Raw genomic sequence first — 18,873 nt, 5'->3', positions numbered from 1 at the left:
AAGGACAACAAAGGATTTGGAATATTACATGAACTTAGTTGATCAAATGGCAGCAGGGTTTGAGAAGATTGACTCCAATTTTGAAAGAAATTCCGTTGGTAAAACGCTATCAAACAGCATCACATGCTACATAGAAATCGTTTGTGAAAGGAAGAGTCAACTGGTGCAGCAAACTTCACTGTTGTCTTACTTTAAGAAATCGCCACAGACACCCCAACCTTCAGCAACCACCACCCTGATCAGTCAGCAGCCAGAAACATGGAGGCAAGACCTCAGCAAAAGCTCAGATGCTGGTTAGCATTTTTTTTAGCAAGAGTATTTTTATTTTATTTTTTTAAAGATTTTATTTACTCATTTGACAGAGAGACACAGCGAGAGAGGGAACACAAGCAGGGGGAGTGGGAGAGGGAGAAGCAGGCTTCCCGCGGAGCCGGGAGCCCGATGCGGGGCTTGATCCCAGGACCCTGGGATCATGACCTGAGCCGAAGGCAGACTCTAACCCACTGAGCCACCCACGCACCCCAGCAAGAGTATTTTTAATTTAAGGCATGTACATCGTTTTTAAGGATATAATGCTATTGCACACTTAATAGACCACCGTATAATGTAAACATAGCTTTTATATGCATTGGGAAATAAAACAATTCACGTGACTCACTTAATTGTGATATTCACTTTATTGCCGCAGTCGGAACCGGGTCTAAATATCTCTGATGTTGCCTGTACTTTCTTTCTCGGTGGCAAAGCAGAGGCAGTGCTTTCTGATGCCAGCAGTTCCTAGAAAATGTTAGGATTGGCGTCACAAATACAATTCTACCGATCACAACTAGACAACTAGAATCATTTCTAGACAACCATTTCTTTTCATTTAACATTGGCTCCGGGTCCTGACCAGTCACCACCCTTGTCCCTTCCAACTCAGGGCTAGAGTTCTTTGATGGCTGAACAAGCTCACCAAAGGCAAAGCTGTGGAGCGGAAGTCTGGAATTTGTCAGCCCTTGTGTTACGTGGTCACGCTTCATGGGGTTTGCTGCCCACCCTCCTCGCCTCCCTTGACTTTCTCGTCCCTTGATATGTGTTTCACTTCCTGCTCCTGTCTCTGTCATCTCACCTCCTTGGCTGATTTCACTTTATCCTTCAAAATCACTTCTCAGTTTTTTCCTCTCGCCCCAGAGTCTCCCTGGGGACCTCATTCACCCATGACTTTGACCCATCACTTCTACATACGTGATGCCTGAATCAGTAGCAACAGTCTTGTCCTAAACATCAAGCTGCAGTTTCCAACTGCCTTCTGGAATCTATTTCACACGTTCTTTAAACTGAACCTGTCCAGACGCGCCCTCTCTCTCTGTCCCCACTCCAGTTCTGCTTCCTTCTTTCTAACACAGTTATTGTCACCATCCACCATGTAAACCTTGGGTGTGGAAAAGAATTAACCTAGCAGACCGGAGACTACTAACGTTAGGAAGTTTTGCTTACAAGATCTACCATTGGCTGGCATCTGGGGACCTGGCTAGTAAACCGTTCCCTACACTGATCTAAAGCCTTCCTGAAATGACAATGGCTCACTGTGTCTGACCTGTTTGTACCCAACAATGTGGTTTATGCTGAATGCCTGTTTTCCTTCTGGAAGCCTGGAATTTTGGTAAATGCTAGGCAGAGGGTACCTATGTGACCAGCTCCCAGTTGAAAGTGTGGGAGAGTCTCTAATGAGCTTCCCTCAGTAGACAATACTTGTCAATGTTGCCACATCTCATTGCAAGAGGAATTGAGCTCCTCCTGTGTGAATCCACTGGAAGCTTGGTTCCTCCATCTTCTCTCCATTTCTCTTTCCCTTTGCTGATTTGCTATCTATCCTTTTGTTGTAAACTTAACCATGGATATGACCACATGATGAGCCCTGGGAGTCTTTCCAGCAAATCACCCAACCTGGGGGAGGTCCTAGGATCCCCTGACACATCTTAGTATAATCCTAACCCTCTTTTCCTTGCTATGTTCAATTAATCACCAATTATCATTAGATCTACCTCTAAATTTTAAATTTTAATTAAAAAATGTTTTATTTTTTATTTTTTAAAGATTTTATTTATTTGACAGAGAGAGACACAGCGAGAGAGGGAACACAAGCAGGGGGAGTGGGAGAGGGAGAAGCAGGCTTCCCGCCGAGCAGGGAGCCCGATGCGGGGCTCCATCCCAGGACCCCGGGATCGTGACCTGAGCCGAAGGCAGCCGCTTAATGACTGAGCCACCCAGGCACCCCCCCAAATTTTTATTTTTATTTTTATTTTAAAATTTTATTTATTTGAGAGAGAGAGGATGAGAGATAGAGAGCATGAGAGGGAAGAGGGTCAGAGGGAGAAGCAGACTCCCCGCTGAGCAGGGAGCCCGATGCGGGACTCGATCCCGGGACTCCAGGATCATGACCTGAGCCGAAGGCAGTCGCTTAACCAACTGAGCCACCCAGGCGCCCAAATTTTTTTTGTTTTTAAAGTAATCTCTACACCAAATGTGGGGCTCAAACTCAACCCTGAGGTCAAGAGTCACATGCTCTATGAACTGAGCCAGGCAGGCATCCCTCTGCCTCTAAATATTTAAAATATATCCTGTGTTCACCACCCTCATTGCCTTGAGGCTACAACTGTGACTGCATCTGGGCATTACTCCCCTCGCTTTCCTCCACTACAGAAAGCAAAACCCCAAGATTGGAGAACGGCACCAGGCCAACGTTATGAGGAGGGTCTCTTTCAAAGCCAGTTTCCTCAGGTGTAAGATGTGGATAATGATAATGCCTTTTTCATAGCGTGGCTGTCAGGGGAAAATGAGAAAATGCATAGGAACTTTTATGAGACTATGTAAAGTGCTTAGCACATAACAATCCTTCTGTTTCTATTGATGTTATTCATGATCCGCAGACTGCACTGGTCACTACCCCTGAGGCTCAGCCCAGTCCTAGCATGGAAACCACTTTGTGCAATTAGGACCTCAGTTTCTTACCCTCTAATCTGCAGTGCAGGCCCACCCCAAAGTGCATCTCTGTGGGATCCCAGGTAGCCTGCCACTTCGGGGAGTGCTCTTGTCCTCTGACTAGGTCTCCTGTGCGGGAGAATGATGAGACAAAACTTTCTTGTGGCAGCAGGGGAGGGGGGAAGCCAGAGTGGTCATGGAGTTCTCCAGATACCTGATGTTATCGATGCAAATATTTACAGTTATTGCAGACAACAAAGCTACTGCATGGGACTGAAGGGCCAGCAGCACCACGGGTAATAAAATAGAAATAGAATAAAAATAGAAATTAAGACACACACAGATCAGTATACGGTGATGGATGTGTTAACTAGAAGGGGGGAATCCTTCCACAATGTCTATGGATAACGAATCATCACAGTGTACATTTCTGTTTTCCAAAGTTTGTTTTCAGTATCTTCCGTGACCCTCCCAGGAATTTTTGTCTGACTGAGAAACCTTGTGGGATCATTACAAAAGTTCTCCATAGTTGAAATAATGAAATCATAAAGCTTAAAGATCTACTCAGGCTTCCAAGTATCAATATATTTACCAACAAAGCTGAATTACTCTAAAATTCCATGCTATTAAAAAATCACATAGAAATAACTCACTTCCGATTAAAAACAAACAGGAAAAAAGATCAAAGGCAAGTTGGGTAGTACATTAACTTTATTTTGAATTAAAACATGGAATATGTCATCAAACAAATGGATGTAATGAAGACTTTTTTAGTTCAATTAACAAATGATTTGCATAGGAATTGCTAGTTCTGTCTTAGGATGCAGAGCTCATTGAATTGTGAATTAGATGAACATAAAACAAGAATAAAAAAATAACCATTTACCTGTGTGCCAAATAAACACAATTTTACTTCAAATAGCAGATTTTTGTTCAGTCTTTGGTGAGTGGTTAATATAATCATCTTCCCTGCTATGGATAATGTCATAATCTCACCCAGACCGAATGTGATCCTTCTAAGCTAGAGACCTCTTACCTCTAGTAAGAAAACCTCCATTAAGTATTGTTAAAGCTACTGGATTCATTTTTATGGTCTTAGAATTGATCAACATTTTCCGCTTAAAACAATACGCCAAGGACCACATATCTTAGTGAAAACATTAAGTTTGTGATTTCATCCCATTTTGTCTTTTAGAACTTTGTTATCAGTGTCCATAATACCGTTTTGATTTATATCAGTGATGAGCAACCAGTTTTGGCCTAAGGGCTAACAAAGGGGGAAAAAATGGAAAACATTTAAGACCACACTATTTCCTTTTCAAAATGAACATAGTTTTATGAAATTCCTGTGGGGGAAGTGTATTTGTACTACTTTGCTAAGTAAAAGAAAGTCAGTGAAGAAACTGGCACTGCTTTTTAGCTACTAAAAAGTTTCTATCTGGGTATTTTAGCAATATAGACAGAACTTTCTTTAATTTTTTTATCCAGAAATTAGATTGCAGACTTGTTGCATAGTTAGTCAGGCTGTAGACATCTCTGGGGGCTCTGTGGCTTGCTCATTACTGCCTTTATTGACTAAAATAAGCTGATTTTTATTGATTGATTATTTTATTGATCATAACAAACTTTAAGAGAATATATTCTAATTTCAAAAATTATATTCCATCACTTACTGACTTAAAGATAATGCTTTTAGAACCACTGCAAGTTGGTTAAGAAAAAAAACAACTTTGGGGACTGCATTTCCTTCCATCTTAACATGTCTTTACACAGAACATTGGCTGGAAACCAGAACAGAACATGAAAAGAAAACTAAGGAAGTATTTAAATAACGGAAATACCATCAGCGTTTATTATGGTAGATTATAGAAAGATGGTCTAATTTGTGTGTGCAATTAGGCACTGACTGAGGCATTTAGACACCATTGATTATGAAGTGCATTGAACATAAATTTTGACTTCCCTCCAAGGAATAATTAAAAAAAACTCAGGTTTCTTTCTTGGAATCAATCAGCTCAAGAACATGCATAGATGAACACTTATTAAATACTAATAACAGTCTTTTATTACTTATACTCCTGCAATAGAATAGCAACGTATTGTACTTGCATATGTCACATTTTATCCAAGGACCTCAAAGTCATTAGGTCAAGCAACAGGATTACACAGCATATTAAGTTACTTAGTTATGGCATGGGAAGCGGATTCCCAGCAATAGAACCAAAGTAAAAGTTCAAAGAGACAAGCCTAAATTTCCTGTGGTTTGTAATTTTCTGAGTTTCCAAATTTGCCACTCGCATCCTACCGTACCCACCATATTGATTCTAGGTAAAAATGATTTTTTTCCATGTTAGGAATGAAACGAGGATCACCTCACAAATAAACAATTTCTCTTTTTTATAGTTCAACAGTCCATCTTGGAAAATCACATGCTGGAATGTCAGAAGTGGCTCTTTAATGTAAATTTACACGTCATTGCTTCAGAATCGTGGTTACGATCTTTGGGTAGAAGAAAACATTTTACACTGGAAGGACAGACATCTATGTGTAAAATATGAGGGAGCTATATTTCTTAGCACACTTAGAATTAACACAAAAGCAGAAGTGCTTTGATTCACTGAAGATCACACTTTCAGTCTTTTAAAGGCTTTCATCATCTTGCTTAAACCTCTTCCAGGGTTTAACTCTTAGAGTTTAACGGAGAGACCCAACTTAGTGTGGTTTAAAATGAGTTTCTGTGGACTCCACGAATCTGGCAGGCCCCACAGCACTGGGGTCACTGGCCAGCATGAGAAGCCCATGTAAGTGAGGGCAAGGGGTCCCTGAGTCTTTCTGTTCTTGACTCGGGGCACAGAGCCCAGCTCTTCTTGGTCAGGGACCCAGGGTGGGCATTCTGGGCATTTCCTTGCTTAAAGGAATTTCCAACACTATTTGAAAAGCAATTTCTTTTTGGGCAATGGGGTTTCTATCTTTCAGTCAAATATGGAACTAAGTTAGTTCTTCCTGTGTCCTTCTTTACTTCGGAGGAGACGCAGTATACGTTCATTTTTGGTTAGTTCTGCCGGAAGTTCATTGGCCTGAAAGAAGACAAGACAGGCATTGGTGAATTCTCACAGTTGGGATGGTTTTAGGGACTCCACAGAGGGGCCCCTGACCCAAACTTGCTCCTCTACTGGTGAAAAACCCCACTGGACTCACTCTTGTTTTAAGGCCCTAAAGGTCTCCTTTAATCATATAAATATCATTTGTTATTTTCTTATCTCATCGTTAGAGTTATTTTTCTAAGCCATATCTCTAGTACATCGTGATTCCCTGGAGGCCAGGGTCCATGTACGATTAATCATGGTATCCTCATTTCCAGCACAACGCCTGGTGCCTCTAGTATGTCCTCAGTAAATACTGGTAATGTTAAATTTGATACTTTATATTTAATTAGTATGGGTCAGTGTGTCCGCTAGGGACCTGAGATTCAGGACAGGTATCTGTTGAGAAAACAGAGTTAGGAGGCATTCAGAGAATAAGAGATACCTGGTTAAGAGCAGCTTCTGTGGTCACCACTTCCCCCCGACCCTGGGTTTCACTGAATGTCCTTTCTTCTCATCATGCTGCTGAGACACATTCTTTATGCATTTATTTCATGAGTGGGTCCTTACCCCATGCAATCGACGTTATGGGGCAGTGGTTCTCAAACTTTCTGTTCTCAGGACCTTTTTACACTCTTAAAAATTATTGAGGATCCCAATGAGCTTTTGCTTTAAACTTCTTAGAGATGAAAAGAAGAACATTTAAAAATACCATAATTCATTAAAAATTGTAAATGCACTGGGGTAACATAAATAATACTTACAAAAAACCACATTTTCAAAGACAAAAAAGCTAGTGACAAGAATAGCATTGTTTAACAGATTTGCATATTTCCTGAATGTGTAGCTTAATTGAAGACATTTGGATTTTCTTATCTGCTTCTGTATCCAATCTATTGTGATACGTTGTTTTGGTTAAAGCATATGAAGAAAATTCAGCTTTGTACAGATAGGTAGTTGGAAAAGAGAGAAACATTTTAACAGCCTCTTCAGATCATTGTAGATATCCTCCTTTGATGCTACACCCATACTAAACAAGGGGTAGTTTCTTAAAGGTAACTGCAGTGCGGAATCTGAAGCCTTATCAATGAGGTTTTTACATTAAAAATCCACAGATCTAATAGAATCTTTCCCCATGTATGATTTATAACATCACACACTGGCCATTTGGAAAATATTAGTTCAATGAATTATGCCAAATGTTGACACATTGCATTATACAATCTCAAAAGATCACCTTCATTAATATTAGCACTGATTCATCAGAAAAGCCTGTGTTAAGAAGCCATCAGACTCACGTGGTGGATACCAGTTGTTCTTTGAAGAAAAAATGGCGCTCTATGAAAAAGCAACTGGCCCACTTTGCTATTCAGACAATGGCGTGAGTGCTTTTCCCTGAGACAACCACTGCACCTCAGTAATACGGCAGAAGGGCCGGATGCATACTTCTCATTTCGTTACATAGAATATTAAAAAGATGTATAACAACGGTCCAGATTTAATAAAACTGAAACGGTTTACTGCTTCATCAAAGATGTTCTTAAGTAAGTCTCGTATTTGTGTAAAATAATTTACAAAATCTGTAAAATAACCCACAGAGTTTTGTAAAATCATTTGCTGGTATGGTTTATACCCCTGCTTTGATGTGCAAGGTGCCAATAGTTTCACCCACCATTGCTTTTACGCCATTAAAGCAAACAGCAGTGCAGTGAAAAGGGCAAATAACATCTTTGTATTATTAAGTGTGCTGTTTTGACTTCTTAGACCTCTTGAAAGGGTCTTCCAGACCCTCAGGGGTCCACAGACCATACTTTGAGAACTGTTGTTATAGATGAATCACGGGGTGTTCTTGGGATTTCAGGGGAGGCAGTTAAAGGGTAGAAAGGCACCCTGAATAGGGGAGAGGTCTTAGATGCAGATGTTACCTGTCTCACATATTTTTTCCTCCCATGGCCACACCTGGAAACACCCCTGCTTTATCTGGGACTCCGATCCTAGGTGAAACCCCTGAATTCCCTACCTTCTAGGCTGGGTCCTGCTCTTTGACCCCCACCTGCTAGCTGGGCCCTCACTTGTTGGGAATTATGCACAGAGTTGCTGAGAATTCTGTTTGCCACAAAAGGTCTGCTGCACAGCATGTCCTGTGGCTACACCCCAGCCCACCACAAGGGACCATTGATGCTGATGCTGGATTGAATTGAGCAGGAAATGACTATGCTATGTTGCTATAGACCAGAGGCCTCTCTAGAGGCTTCAGATTCTATTATTAGTTCCTGTAGGAACAGACATTGTACAGGCCTCATGCCTGGGCCAGCACAGAAATGCGCCTGGTAGATAGACGTAAGCTCCATCTAGTCTTGGAGTATATTCAGGAACAACAGAGCTGTTTCACGTGGGTGAACCTTGGTGAGCAGGTTGGCAGGTAGCCAGAGGATCCTCTGTGGTCAGGAGGAAGAGGAGATCCAAGAAGCTGTACTTTATCTACACGCTTGCTGAGTTACAGCTCCTGTGTGTAACCTCTACCACTGAAAAAGGCTTTATATCCTCAAACCCTGTTGTCAAAGTTTGGTCAATCGCACTGCTGCTCCATGTGTCATCCATGTAGTTCTAAAAACCTGGTCTCATGCCTCCTCTTTCCAGGTTGGTCCCCACTGAATTCTCAGGTTGCTGAAGTTGTATGGACTATTATGATGGCTAGTGCCCGAGGCTAGCCCCCAAAGGCCATCTTATTCATTATGGAGCAGGACCAAAGGCCCGTGTTCATGATACCACAGCATCAAAACACTCTCTTTCCCCACTGCTCCTGGGAGAAGCTGTGTTCTGAGTCCTCAGTTGGGAGTATCGGGAACACAGGGCTGGCACCCATGGGGACAGCTACAGTGTGGGGAGTGGCCATTGGGGCTGCTGGTTACCCTCTCCTGAGGCATCAGCGTCACAGTCCCAGAGCAGAACTCCACCCCTGGAGCAGAAGATTGCTTCTGTATTAGCTTAGAAGTCATTTCCTCTGGGAAGCGTCCGGTAGCATCCATTACTCCCTGCTGATAGCTTGTGACTGTATTGCAATCTTTTTTTTTTTTTTTAAGATTTTACTTATTTGATAGAGAGAGATAGAGAGAGCCAGAGAGCACAAGCAGGGGGAGCAGCAGAGGGAGAGGGAGAAGCAGGCTCTCTGCTGAGCAGGGAGCCCGATGCGGAACTCGATCCCAGGACCCTGAGATCGTGACCTGAGCTGAAGGCAGAGGCTTAACTGACTGAGCCGCCCAGGCGCCCTGTATTGCAGATTCTTGTTTAATTGTCTTTATTCCTCAGTAAACTCTGAGCTCTTTGAAGGCAGAGACAATGGGAACTCCATTCACCACTGTCTCCCCAGTATACAGCACCGTGTATGGTATCTAGTAGGTACTCAGGATGCATTGAATGAATGAAGGCAAAGAATACCCCCTTCAAGAGTCCTGGGTGGCTGCCCGAATCCCAGCACCCTTGCTTCTAGAGCTGCCTCTAAGTGGCTGGCTTCTTTGGGGTGGCCGGTGGTGGGTGGGATGGGGGTGGGGTTCCCTGGCAACAACTCCCAGCTCTCTAAGGGTGTATGAAACTCCGGCGTGAGCAGTCTCTCTATAGCTTTATATACGCAAGTAGCTTTATTAGGGACAATCCAAAGTCCGGCATTTTGGTCACTGGAAATTCCCCATAAACCTTATTGCTGAAATCCCAGGAGACAAAGAATTGCATGTTGTTTAGTTTCCATAGCTACTGGATGGCTAAGCAAGAGAGATCAATCTCTCTAGGAAGTCTGTGTCTAGGGTCTAAAGATAAGAGTACAAGTCTGATTTCAGCTGCCTTATCACACAGCCAGGCCAGCTAATGGAAAACAAATCGGAATATCTCAGGAAGAGATAAGCAGAAGTGTTGTCTTCAAGCACTCTAATAGTAAGAACAAGGAAATAATAACTCCACATGCTAAGTAAAATGAAAATAAAAAAGACTCTTGGCATGTTGTCTAATTGCACCTCTTAATGGTTGTTCCTTTTCCAAATGTCATGAAAAAGGTTCTATGTGTTTGCTTTTATTATTAAAGAAATTAACACAGCAATAGATACTTATAAAAGCTCAAATAGCATATAAGTACAAAGTGAAAATTGCTTTTCATACCTTCCTTTATTGATAAGCACCGCTCCTACTTCCTCCTTTAATTTTTTTTTAAGATTTTATTTATTTATTTGACAGTGAGAGAGGGAACACAAGCAGAGGGAGTGGGAGAGGGAGAAGCAGGCTTCCCGCGGAGCAGGGCGCCCGATGCGGGGCTCGATCCCAGGACCCGGGGATCATGACCTGAGCCGAAGACAGACACTTAACGACTGAGCCACCGAGGTGCCCCTACTCCCTCCTTTAAAAGTTCATATTTTAGTGTTCTCTCAAGACCTACCCTCCCCCAGAGATGCCGCCCTCCTCCTCCAGTTCTACACTTGACTGCTAATGTAGATGTCAAATAGGAAAAAATGGGTATTGGGCATCTTCCCACCTCCACGTTTGACCTAATTGTAAACTAAGGATTTTGGCGTATAAAAATAGGGGTTGATTCGGAACAGCGGCGCCAAGTCCTGTTAACAGTATAAGAGCAGGGACGCCTGGGTGGCTCAGTTGGTTAAAATGGCTGCCTTCGGCTCAGGTCATGATCCCGGGGTCCTGGGATCGAGTCCCGCGTCGGGCTCTCTGCTCGGTGGGGAGTCTTCTCCTCCCTCTGCCTCATCCCCTGCCTGTACTCACTCTCTCTCTCTGACAAATAAATAAATAAAATCTTAAAAACAAAACAAAACAAAAAAATAGTATAAGAGCAACATTTCCCCCTTTCTCTTCTACTCTGCAAAGAAAGCTCAAGCACTTGTCAAGATATGCACGTCTGACGTATATAGGATAGCAATAAACTACCAGGGCTTTGAATTTTTTAGGACACTTCTCTGATGATAGAACCCCATAACTCTACTCCCCGCAACTACTACTCCCCACCCTGTCTTGGGAGGCTGCACCATTGTTAGCTCACGGCCATGGATGATAGATACAGGGTTTTTAGCATAATTCTCTGGATCCAGATGCACCGCTCATTCCTCCTACTGACGGCCTGCATGCCCTCACCATGCCGAGGTCTGAAGAGAGGGGCTGGGGCCAGCCTGAGGGTTGAGACTCCTGTCTGAGCTTTGCTCTTCCTCCTAGTCCCCTTCAAACCTTCAAAGGCACGTCAGCATCTAATAGAGTGTCCTCAGGTCCACAGCACACAGCAGGCGGTCAGTCTAAGTACTGCCAATGTTTTTTTTTCCAAGTGAAACAAGAAATCTGGCCCAGGGTGCACAGGACAGGTTATCCTGGCTTAGGTAGAAACTGTCTATCTCTTTGCACAGGTGCCCAGAGGAGTTAAAAGAGAGGGAGGGAAAGGCTGGTACCTTGTTTCTCAGGGCTGGGTCCGCCCCTGCTTCTAGGAGCAGCGCGACTGTTTTAATATTCCCACTGAGTACTGCCGCGTGGAGGGCCGATGTCCCATTCTAAGAGAAAACGACAGTGTGTGTCAGGAGTGGGCTCACAGCCATCAGCACCGAGCCTGGCTTTCATCATAAACCAGCCTGAGTGAGGAGACTCAGGTTGGAGCTTTGCTCTTCCTCACAGTCCCTTTCCAAGGCACATCGGCATCTAATAGTGTCCTCAGGTCCACAGCATACGGTCAGTACACATACTGCCAACGTCCTTTGGCAAGTGAAGCCAGAAATCTGGCCCAGTGTGCACGTGACTTCAGGATCAGTCAATCAGTTTTAAATATATTAGAATTTGTTGCAGCAAAAGCAGTAATGCTATGTCAAACATTTTGTCTTTTTCTTCAAGGACAACATATATAGTTTTCGTGCTTCCAGCGAGGCTGGAGAAATGGCTGGCAAGCCAACAGGCCGACCTGTCAGCCCAGCTACCTGCACGCCACTCACTCAGGTGGGTGGGAGCACCACTGGGGGGTTACAGGGCATGAGCATGTGGGGTGAGGAAACCCCCAAGCCCTGAGATGGAGCATTTTTGAGCACAGAAGGGCCCACTGGATGGGTTGCTGACATTTTATGAAATGTACTGCAAATATTTATTGAACTAAGGAAGCATCTATGTGCAGCACGTAGCCAGATTCTGGGAGGGGAGAGGAAGAGAATATAACAAGCCTGATATAAGAATGATGGGCAGTCACATGACATCTGCTCTGTAGACATGCATATGTCTACAAAAGCATCTAAATGCAAGCTTATTTTCCACATTAGCTTTATAATAATAATAAGCTACTTTATTTTATAAAAGACTAAAATATAATACCCATAAAAAAATTCCAGCAAAGTAGCATTTTCCTTTCCAAAGCGGCATGTTTGCTTTTTAACATGTATGACAACTCACTTGTCATTTCACCCATCTAAATTTTCACCAACTTGTCAACTTCATCTGTTTGCAACATGGCTAAGAATAAAATACCAAGCCGAAAAAGAGCTCTTTGAAACTAGACAGGTATTACAAAGTCCATTTCTGAAGCTCATTTCTTTTATTCATAGAGAGTTCCCTTTCATAGACCACTTATTCTTACTTTACAAACAGTGTTAATGAATGTAGGTTTCCCGCTTCCAAGCTCATGGAAGATTAGAAGTTGCTCACTGGGACAGAGAGAGGGACCAGCATTCCGACAAAAGCAGTCCTGTATCAGCTGATCACAAGACTAGAACCTAAATATATAAAGATCAGATACAGGGTGTCCAAAAAGCCTCTGGGATCATTCAAGGACACATTGACTTTTTATACATCAATAAAGCCCAAGGAAACATCCCTCCAAATGCTAAGCCACTGTTCCAAGTTTAGAACAGGTTTCCTGTTCTCCGTTTAAGAAAACAGTAGTGTAAACTAGGGGTCTGCAAACTACAGCCTATGGGCCAAATTGAGCCTGCCGCCTGTTTTTCTATGTCCTAACAAGCTAAGATTTAAAATAAATAAATAAAGAACACTACATGAAAATATGAAATTCCAGAAATCCAATGTCCATAAATAGGGTGTTAGTGGAATGCAGCCATCCTTTGCCCCCATGGCTGCTTTCATGCTACAAGAGTAGAGTTGAACAGTTCCAACAGAGACTCTATGGCCCATGAAGCCTAAAATATTTACTCCCTGGCCCTTTATTAAAAAAGATTGCCAACCCCTGGTATACACTGTAATTGAGAAATATCCTAGTCTCAAATGGTTAAAATTTAAAAAAGGGTTTTGGGGCTCTGTTTCCTGGCAGACCCAGCTCTCCAGAATGACACATTCTGTGAGGTGTCCAGATATGTGAGGCTTATTTTCTTTCACCTAAGATAACAATGTGGTTCTTTGCTGCAGATAACGAAGGGAAGAAACATGAGCACCTGTCCTCCATATTTCATGGAACACAAATCATGTGTTTCTTTTTTTTAAGTTCTTTTTTTAAAAAAGATTTTATTTATTTATTTGAGAGAGAGAATGAGATAGAGAGAGCACGAGAGGGAAGAGGGTCAGAGGGAGAAGCAGACTCCCTGCTGAGCAGGGAGCCCGATGTGGGACTCGATCCCGGGACTCCAGGATCATGACCTGAGCCGAAGGCAGTCGCTTAACCAACTGAGCCACCCAGGCACCCCACAAATCATGTGTTTCATGAGTGGTGGAAGATTTTAGTCCAATGAGATATATATATCAAGATAGTTTACTTTCCAAGGTAGCGATTTAATTACTACTAATTTTTTTTTTCTGGAAAACTAAGTAGCAACAGACTCTGGTTCACTCTTCTTACCACCCTGCCATTTCAACCAGTGCCCATGAATCTCCAACATTAAGAAGTTGTAGGTAAGTTCTTTCAAGAATGCAACTAACTATGTGGATTACACTCAGCTTCTCCTGCAGTGCTCAGGTATGGGCTTCTTAATTTTTAGCCTCTCTTTTACAGATTGGTAAGATTTCTCTTTAAGTCTTACCTTCAAAATGCCAAGGCTGGGTGAGAATTTCAGCAACTCTTCTATAACATCATTATAGCCTTTGTTGGCTGCTTTGAGTAATGCTGTTGTACCATCCTTAACAGAGAGGAAAAGAAAAGTTGCCTATTAACGTGTGTTGGCTAAGAACTAAACGTTAGTTGAGAACCGGGAATATGCTTATCAGAACAGGTGAAAGGAGTAAACCAAAGTATAAGCAGGCCACGTCTCTTAATCTAGGAGCTATTTTAGAGCCTATTCAGTTCTGCATGAAAGAATGCTAGACAAAATACGTGACTTATTATCTTAGAACCCTGCCATTTAGGAACTCAGACTCTTCCAGTCCCTTAGGACACTGGGTAAGGGGCGAGGGGAATGTCAAGAGTATATTTTAGGACACAGATGGACCAAAGAGGCATTGTCTGCAGTTCGTGACTTAGTGGAAATTAATGTTAAAGTATTTTTAATGACTTAAATAATTACCGAACTATATTTACTGTTTTACATTTTGCATCTGCTTTTCTGTTTGCTCTGTCTTATATACAACCTTGCTCTAGTGTGCCCTAGGTATCTGTCTGTGGGGGTTGGGGTGGGTAGGTGGTGAGTAGGAAAGGGATAGATTGAAATCTGTTAAAAAGAAATGCAAAAAGGCAAAAATTTATAGCCAGTTTCTGTCATCACTTTTTGGCCTGGGAAGAGATTTTCCAAATTCCGTTTTTCCCCCCTGCTTTTACATATCAATTGCTGTATTTGGAGGATTCAGCTCACAGAATTCTGTAGGAAAGGAAATATCCCAGCCTGCTCTAAAGGTTTAACTGGAATCAGGAAGAAAGAAAATGAGATTAGAGGGTTCTTCTTTTCTGGTTTCAGAGATGTGGGAAGAAGAGATGGAGTGGGAGAGAGGACAGTGAAGTAGGCAGGAATGTGTCTTTACCCCTTTCTGGGCTCAGACATGAAGAAGGGAGGTGGGTCACATAAGCAAGGGTAATACTAAGGGGAGAAAGGCCAGACACTGTAAGAACCAAACCAAAGCAAACCCAAAACGCAAATGGCATAGTGTGGTCAGGCAGCACAGGGTCTCCCTAAGCTGCCCTTAGTTTCTACCGGCCACAGGGCCTGCTGTGGGGCCCATCGACGCAGACTTAGCTGATATTAGCATTATTAGGTGGAGGCCAATGGCGGATGTGGTGCAGGGGTCTGCAGCTGGGGAAGCCGGATGAGGTGGAGCCCCAGGAGCACCGCGGGACCCCAAAACACAGAGGCTGCGCCCCGACCTGCACTGCGGTCCAGGGCCAGCAGGAGGCGTAGCGCAGGCGCACGCGCAACCGTAAGGGACAACCCGAAGGACAGCCCGAGGCCCGGGCTCCTACCTCCCGCATCCTCCCGGGTTCATCCAGGAGTCAGCTCAGGTGGAGGAGGATCTCTGAGGATGAAACATCTTTCCCTTAGGGAGACTGGGTAGCACTTGCTAAGTTTCAGCTGACTCGGACATTTACTTTGTTTTCCTGTTGAAGAGCTGGTGGACGTTAGGAGAAAACCCAGGGGAGATACAGATCAAATAAAGGCGCGTTTTCTCCGCACGTCCAGGGTTGAATTTTGGAGCTTCGTCGGTGCATGCACTACCCGCGCCACCCCCTCCCCCAGCCCCCCACGTGCTGCAGCTGAGGCTCAGACTCACGTTGCGGGCGGCGTCCCGGTCGGCTCCGCGCAGCAGCATCACCCTCACCACCTCGCTGTGGCCCATCTGCGACGCGATCCACAGCGGCGCCGTCCCGTCCTGCCGGCGAGGGGACACGCTTGCTCCCACCGGGCCACCCAGCAGCCGCCGAGCAGCAAGGTAGCACCCACAAACAGCCTCCCGACGACACATGAGGACGGAGATTTTAACCCAGTTACACAGACGGGCATTTGGTAGTGCCTGGAACACCTGCGTGATTGCCAATATTCGGGTTTGGGCTTATAATACAGCCATTTTATGGCAGGATCTTTTAGCCCATAGTTTGGTGCGGGACTTCAGGGAACGCGGAGTGGGAAAGTGGTGGAGTTGCTCACCAAGGCAGAGCCAGATTTGACAAACCCAGGGAGGAGAGGCCAGCATGTGTTTATTTCCCCCAGATTCTGTCAGTTTGTTTGCTTTACTGGTGGGTTCACACAACACACCCTGCTTAGTGGGGGCCCTCGTTCCCACAGGAGAGAGGGCAGCTTTCTTGGAGATGATGTGTGAGGGTCAGAGAACTAAAGACATTTCTCCCACTCTTCTATTCTGGTGTCTAGAATCCCCCACAGCCAGTCATTTTTAGGGACTTTAGTTTTATGCAGGATGTGATATGATTTCTTCTGGGATGGGATGCACACTAGCGAGTCATAGCAGGGTGACATTTATTGGTAATATTTCCTGAGTATTGTGCCCCCAAAGAGCCTGTTTTGTGAGCACGAGGCCATGAAGCAGAGAGGTGTTGCTCCAGAGAAGAAAAGGTGAAACATCCAAGGGAGGGAGAAGGATTTGATAGGAGGGTGGTTCCTGCCAGACAGAAAGGAAGACAGAAAACCCTTCTAGTGCTGGAAGGAAGCTCTAGAGAGGGCGTGGGGGAGATGAAGGTGAGACGTGTGTGTATGCGTTTTCCTCCTGGCTTGAATCTGGGTTAGGTAAGCGCCCAGGTAAATTATGGTGAATTCCAGACGGAAAAGGATTTTCTCCTGTTCTTGGGATGAAACCCAGGAAAACTGAAAGCCTCTTAGAGAAGCTCTGCTCCTGGCTGGTGCCTGAGAGAGAGAACAGAAATGGGTGAAGGAGTCTGGGCCAATGGGCCCGAGACATCCCCCAGTACCCCTGGTCCTCATCAGTGAGACATCTGTGCACCTGGGAGAAACTGGAAGTGCTGGGTAAACAGTGGCCTGGACTCAGCCTGGGGGTGGGACGATAAGGCCATAGAAGGTCGTGATTTCATGATGACGGGCCAACAAGGTACCAGTGCAGGATACTCACAGACAGGAAAGGCTGGACAAACCAGCCCAAGGACCAGACATGAGTGTCCCCACCCCACCTTAATGCCCGGGTGGTAGGCTGACCTCTGAGGACTTAGGCCACTTTGGAGGGAAGGGCAAGGAGGAAGGCGGAGGAACCATAACTCACTAAACTTGGGCTCTGAGGTAATGAAGGTAATATGGCCCCCTGGGACTGTTTCGGTCAGCTAAGGCTGAATTTACTCATCAGTGGGAATGGGGGCTGAAGGATGATTCATTAGAGAACATAAAGGTTCATTTTCTGCTGCAGTATATAATTTCAACTCCAGTCTACTAGCCACAGCAGACACAGGATTCTTGCCCATTGCTGTCCTGGCAAAGGGACAGAGGACAGAGGCCTGAGTGGGGTGGTGGGGGATGGCAAATCAGGAGCCTGGAAGGATCCGGGGGTGCTGAGGGATGGTAGGAGGACATGGGCACTCCTGTGTCTTGGGAGAGATGGGGAAGAGGTGCGGAATGAAACAGGGTGGGAGAAGGACAAACACCTGGAGCCACTTTACACTTTTACAAGGGCTTTGTAGGAATATTCTTGAATCTGAAGATTTATTTTTAGCAATAGAAATACCTTACTTTGTACTTTCGTTTACAAAGCATGTCTACATTCATTACCTAATTCGATTCTCCCAATTTAGAATCACTCATTCCTTCATTCACTCAACCAACCAACAATTATTAAGTATCTTCTAAGTCTCCGGCAGAATACTAAGGAAGACATGGTATGGTCTCTGGTCTCAAAGGAACTCAGTCTAGTGGAGAAGAGACATGGACATTTCAGGATGACTACAGTGTTATAATAAAGTATGGACAAAAGTGCCCAAGATGAGCCAGGAGAGGGGCCTGCTTACTGTGTGGGGGTTATGGAGGTCAGCTGGGGTGAAATCTGAGCTGGGCCTTAACGGAGGACTAGAATTTTGCCAGGTGGGGGGTGGGGGAGGACATTCCATGTAGAAGGAAGAGCATCTGCAGTCGCAGCGGCTTGGACAGATGTGGTTGGTTCAGGCAGGGTGGGAAATCCAGCGGACTGCGGCCCAAGGGGTGTGCGCTGGAACAGGGGCGGGGCGGGGCGCGGGGTGGGGGGCAGGAGAGGGAGGCGGGCGCTGGAATCTCTTCCCACTCCTTGCCTGCTCTGGGCTCACTTGTTCTTTGTCACTATCTCCACTAGAGGGCAGGCAAGGAAAGGCAGCTGGCCGCAAAGAGGCCAGCCGCGGGCTTGTTCAACGTGCCTTCCAAGAGCTTGCTTGTTAGTAAAATGATCTTAATTGATACTAACATGTGGAAAAGTGTTGAGGTGGTATATTGGGAACAAATATTAATAGCGTCAATTCATAACAGTAATGCCAACACTGAACTTTTATCACTTTAAGTGCAATAGTCATGGTAGGTGGAAAAAGAAGCTGCCACTTTCGGGTTATGAGACCTTAGGCAAATCACCCTGAGCCTCTGTTCTCTTCAGCAAAAATGTTAGCCCCCCAGAGATACTCACGGAAACATGTAGGAAGGTGCTGAGCACAGGACTGGCGAGCGCGTGCTTAGAAAATACAGTCACTGAATCTGTGTATTTATCATGAAAAACAGTAAGCACCTTAATTTGTACTTTGGTTTAGAAAACACTCCACATGCTTTATTTGATTTTCCCAGTTTTCCTGTGAGATAACTGACTGAACAGATGGGAATGATTGGTAAAATGAGATTTGTGGTTAAACCCAGGAACTTGAATGTGAGTTGGAGCATTACGGTCAAATCAAAGTACTTATTACTTGATTATCTGGTTTGTGGAGAGAGGTTTTTCCCTTCTTCTGTACACCTCAGTTCCTGTT

General features: G+C 44.5%; 1 protein-coding gene across 6 annotated transcripts in view; it reads right to left on the bottom strand.

Moving 5' to 3' along the window:
* Nucleotides 1-3,657: 3,657 nt before the first annotated feature.
* Nucleotides 3,658-18,873, bottom strand: part of ANKRD29 (ankyrin repeat domain 29) — a 51,956-nt gene continuing 36,740 nt past the window's right edge. For 5 of the 6 annotated variants that reach the window (XM_073898401.1, XM_073898403.1, XM_073898399.1 and 2 more), the window contains 4 exons: nt 15,711-15,809; nt 14,036-14,131; nt 11,483-11,581; nt 3,658-6,041 (listed from right to left, as the gene is read on the bottom strand). In XM_073898401.1, coding sequence (XP_073754502.1) covers nt 5,958-6,041; nt 11,483-11,581; nt 14,036-14,131; nt 15,711-15,809 — 378 coding nt within the window. In that variant the 3' untranslated portion in view covers nt 3,658-5,957. The remainder of the gene's footprint in view (nt 6,042-11,482; nt 11,582-14,035; nt 14,132-15,710; nt 15,810-18,873) is intronic. The other variant, XM_073898404.1, reaches the window with a different exon arrangement.

This window comes from Callorhinus ursinus, unplaced genomic scaffold (genome assembly GCF_003265705.2).
Source record: "Callorhinus ursinus isolate GAN/ISIS: 27379988/994484 unplaced genomic scaffold, GSC_fseal_2.0 scaffold11, whole genome shotgun sequence".
In the NCBI taxonomy this organism is placed as follows: Eukaryota; Metazoa; Chordata; class Mammalia; order Carnivora; family Otariidae; genus Callorhinus; species Callorhinus ursinus.
This window is presented reverse-complemented; position numbering and strand designations above follow the sequence as displayed.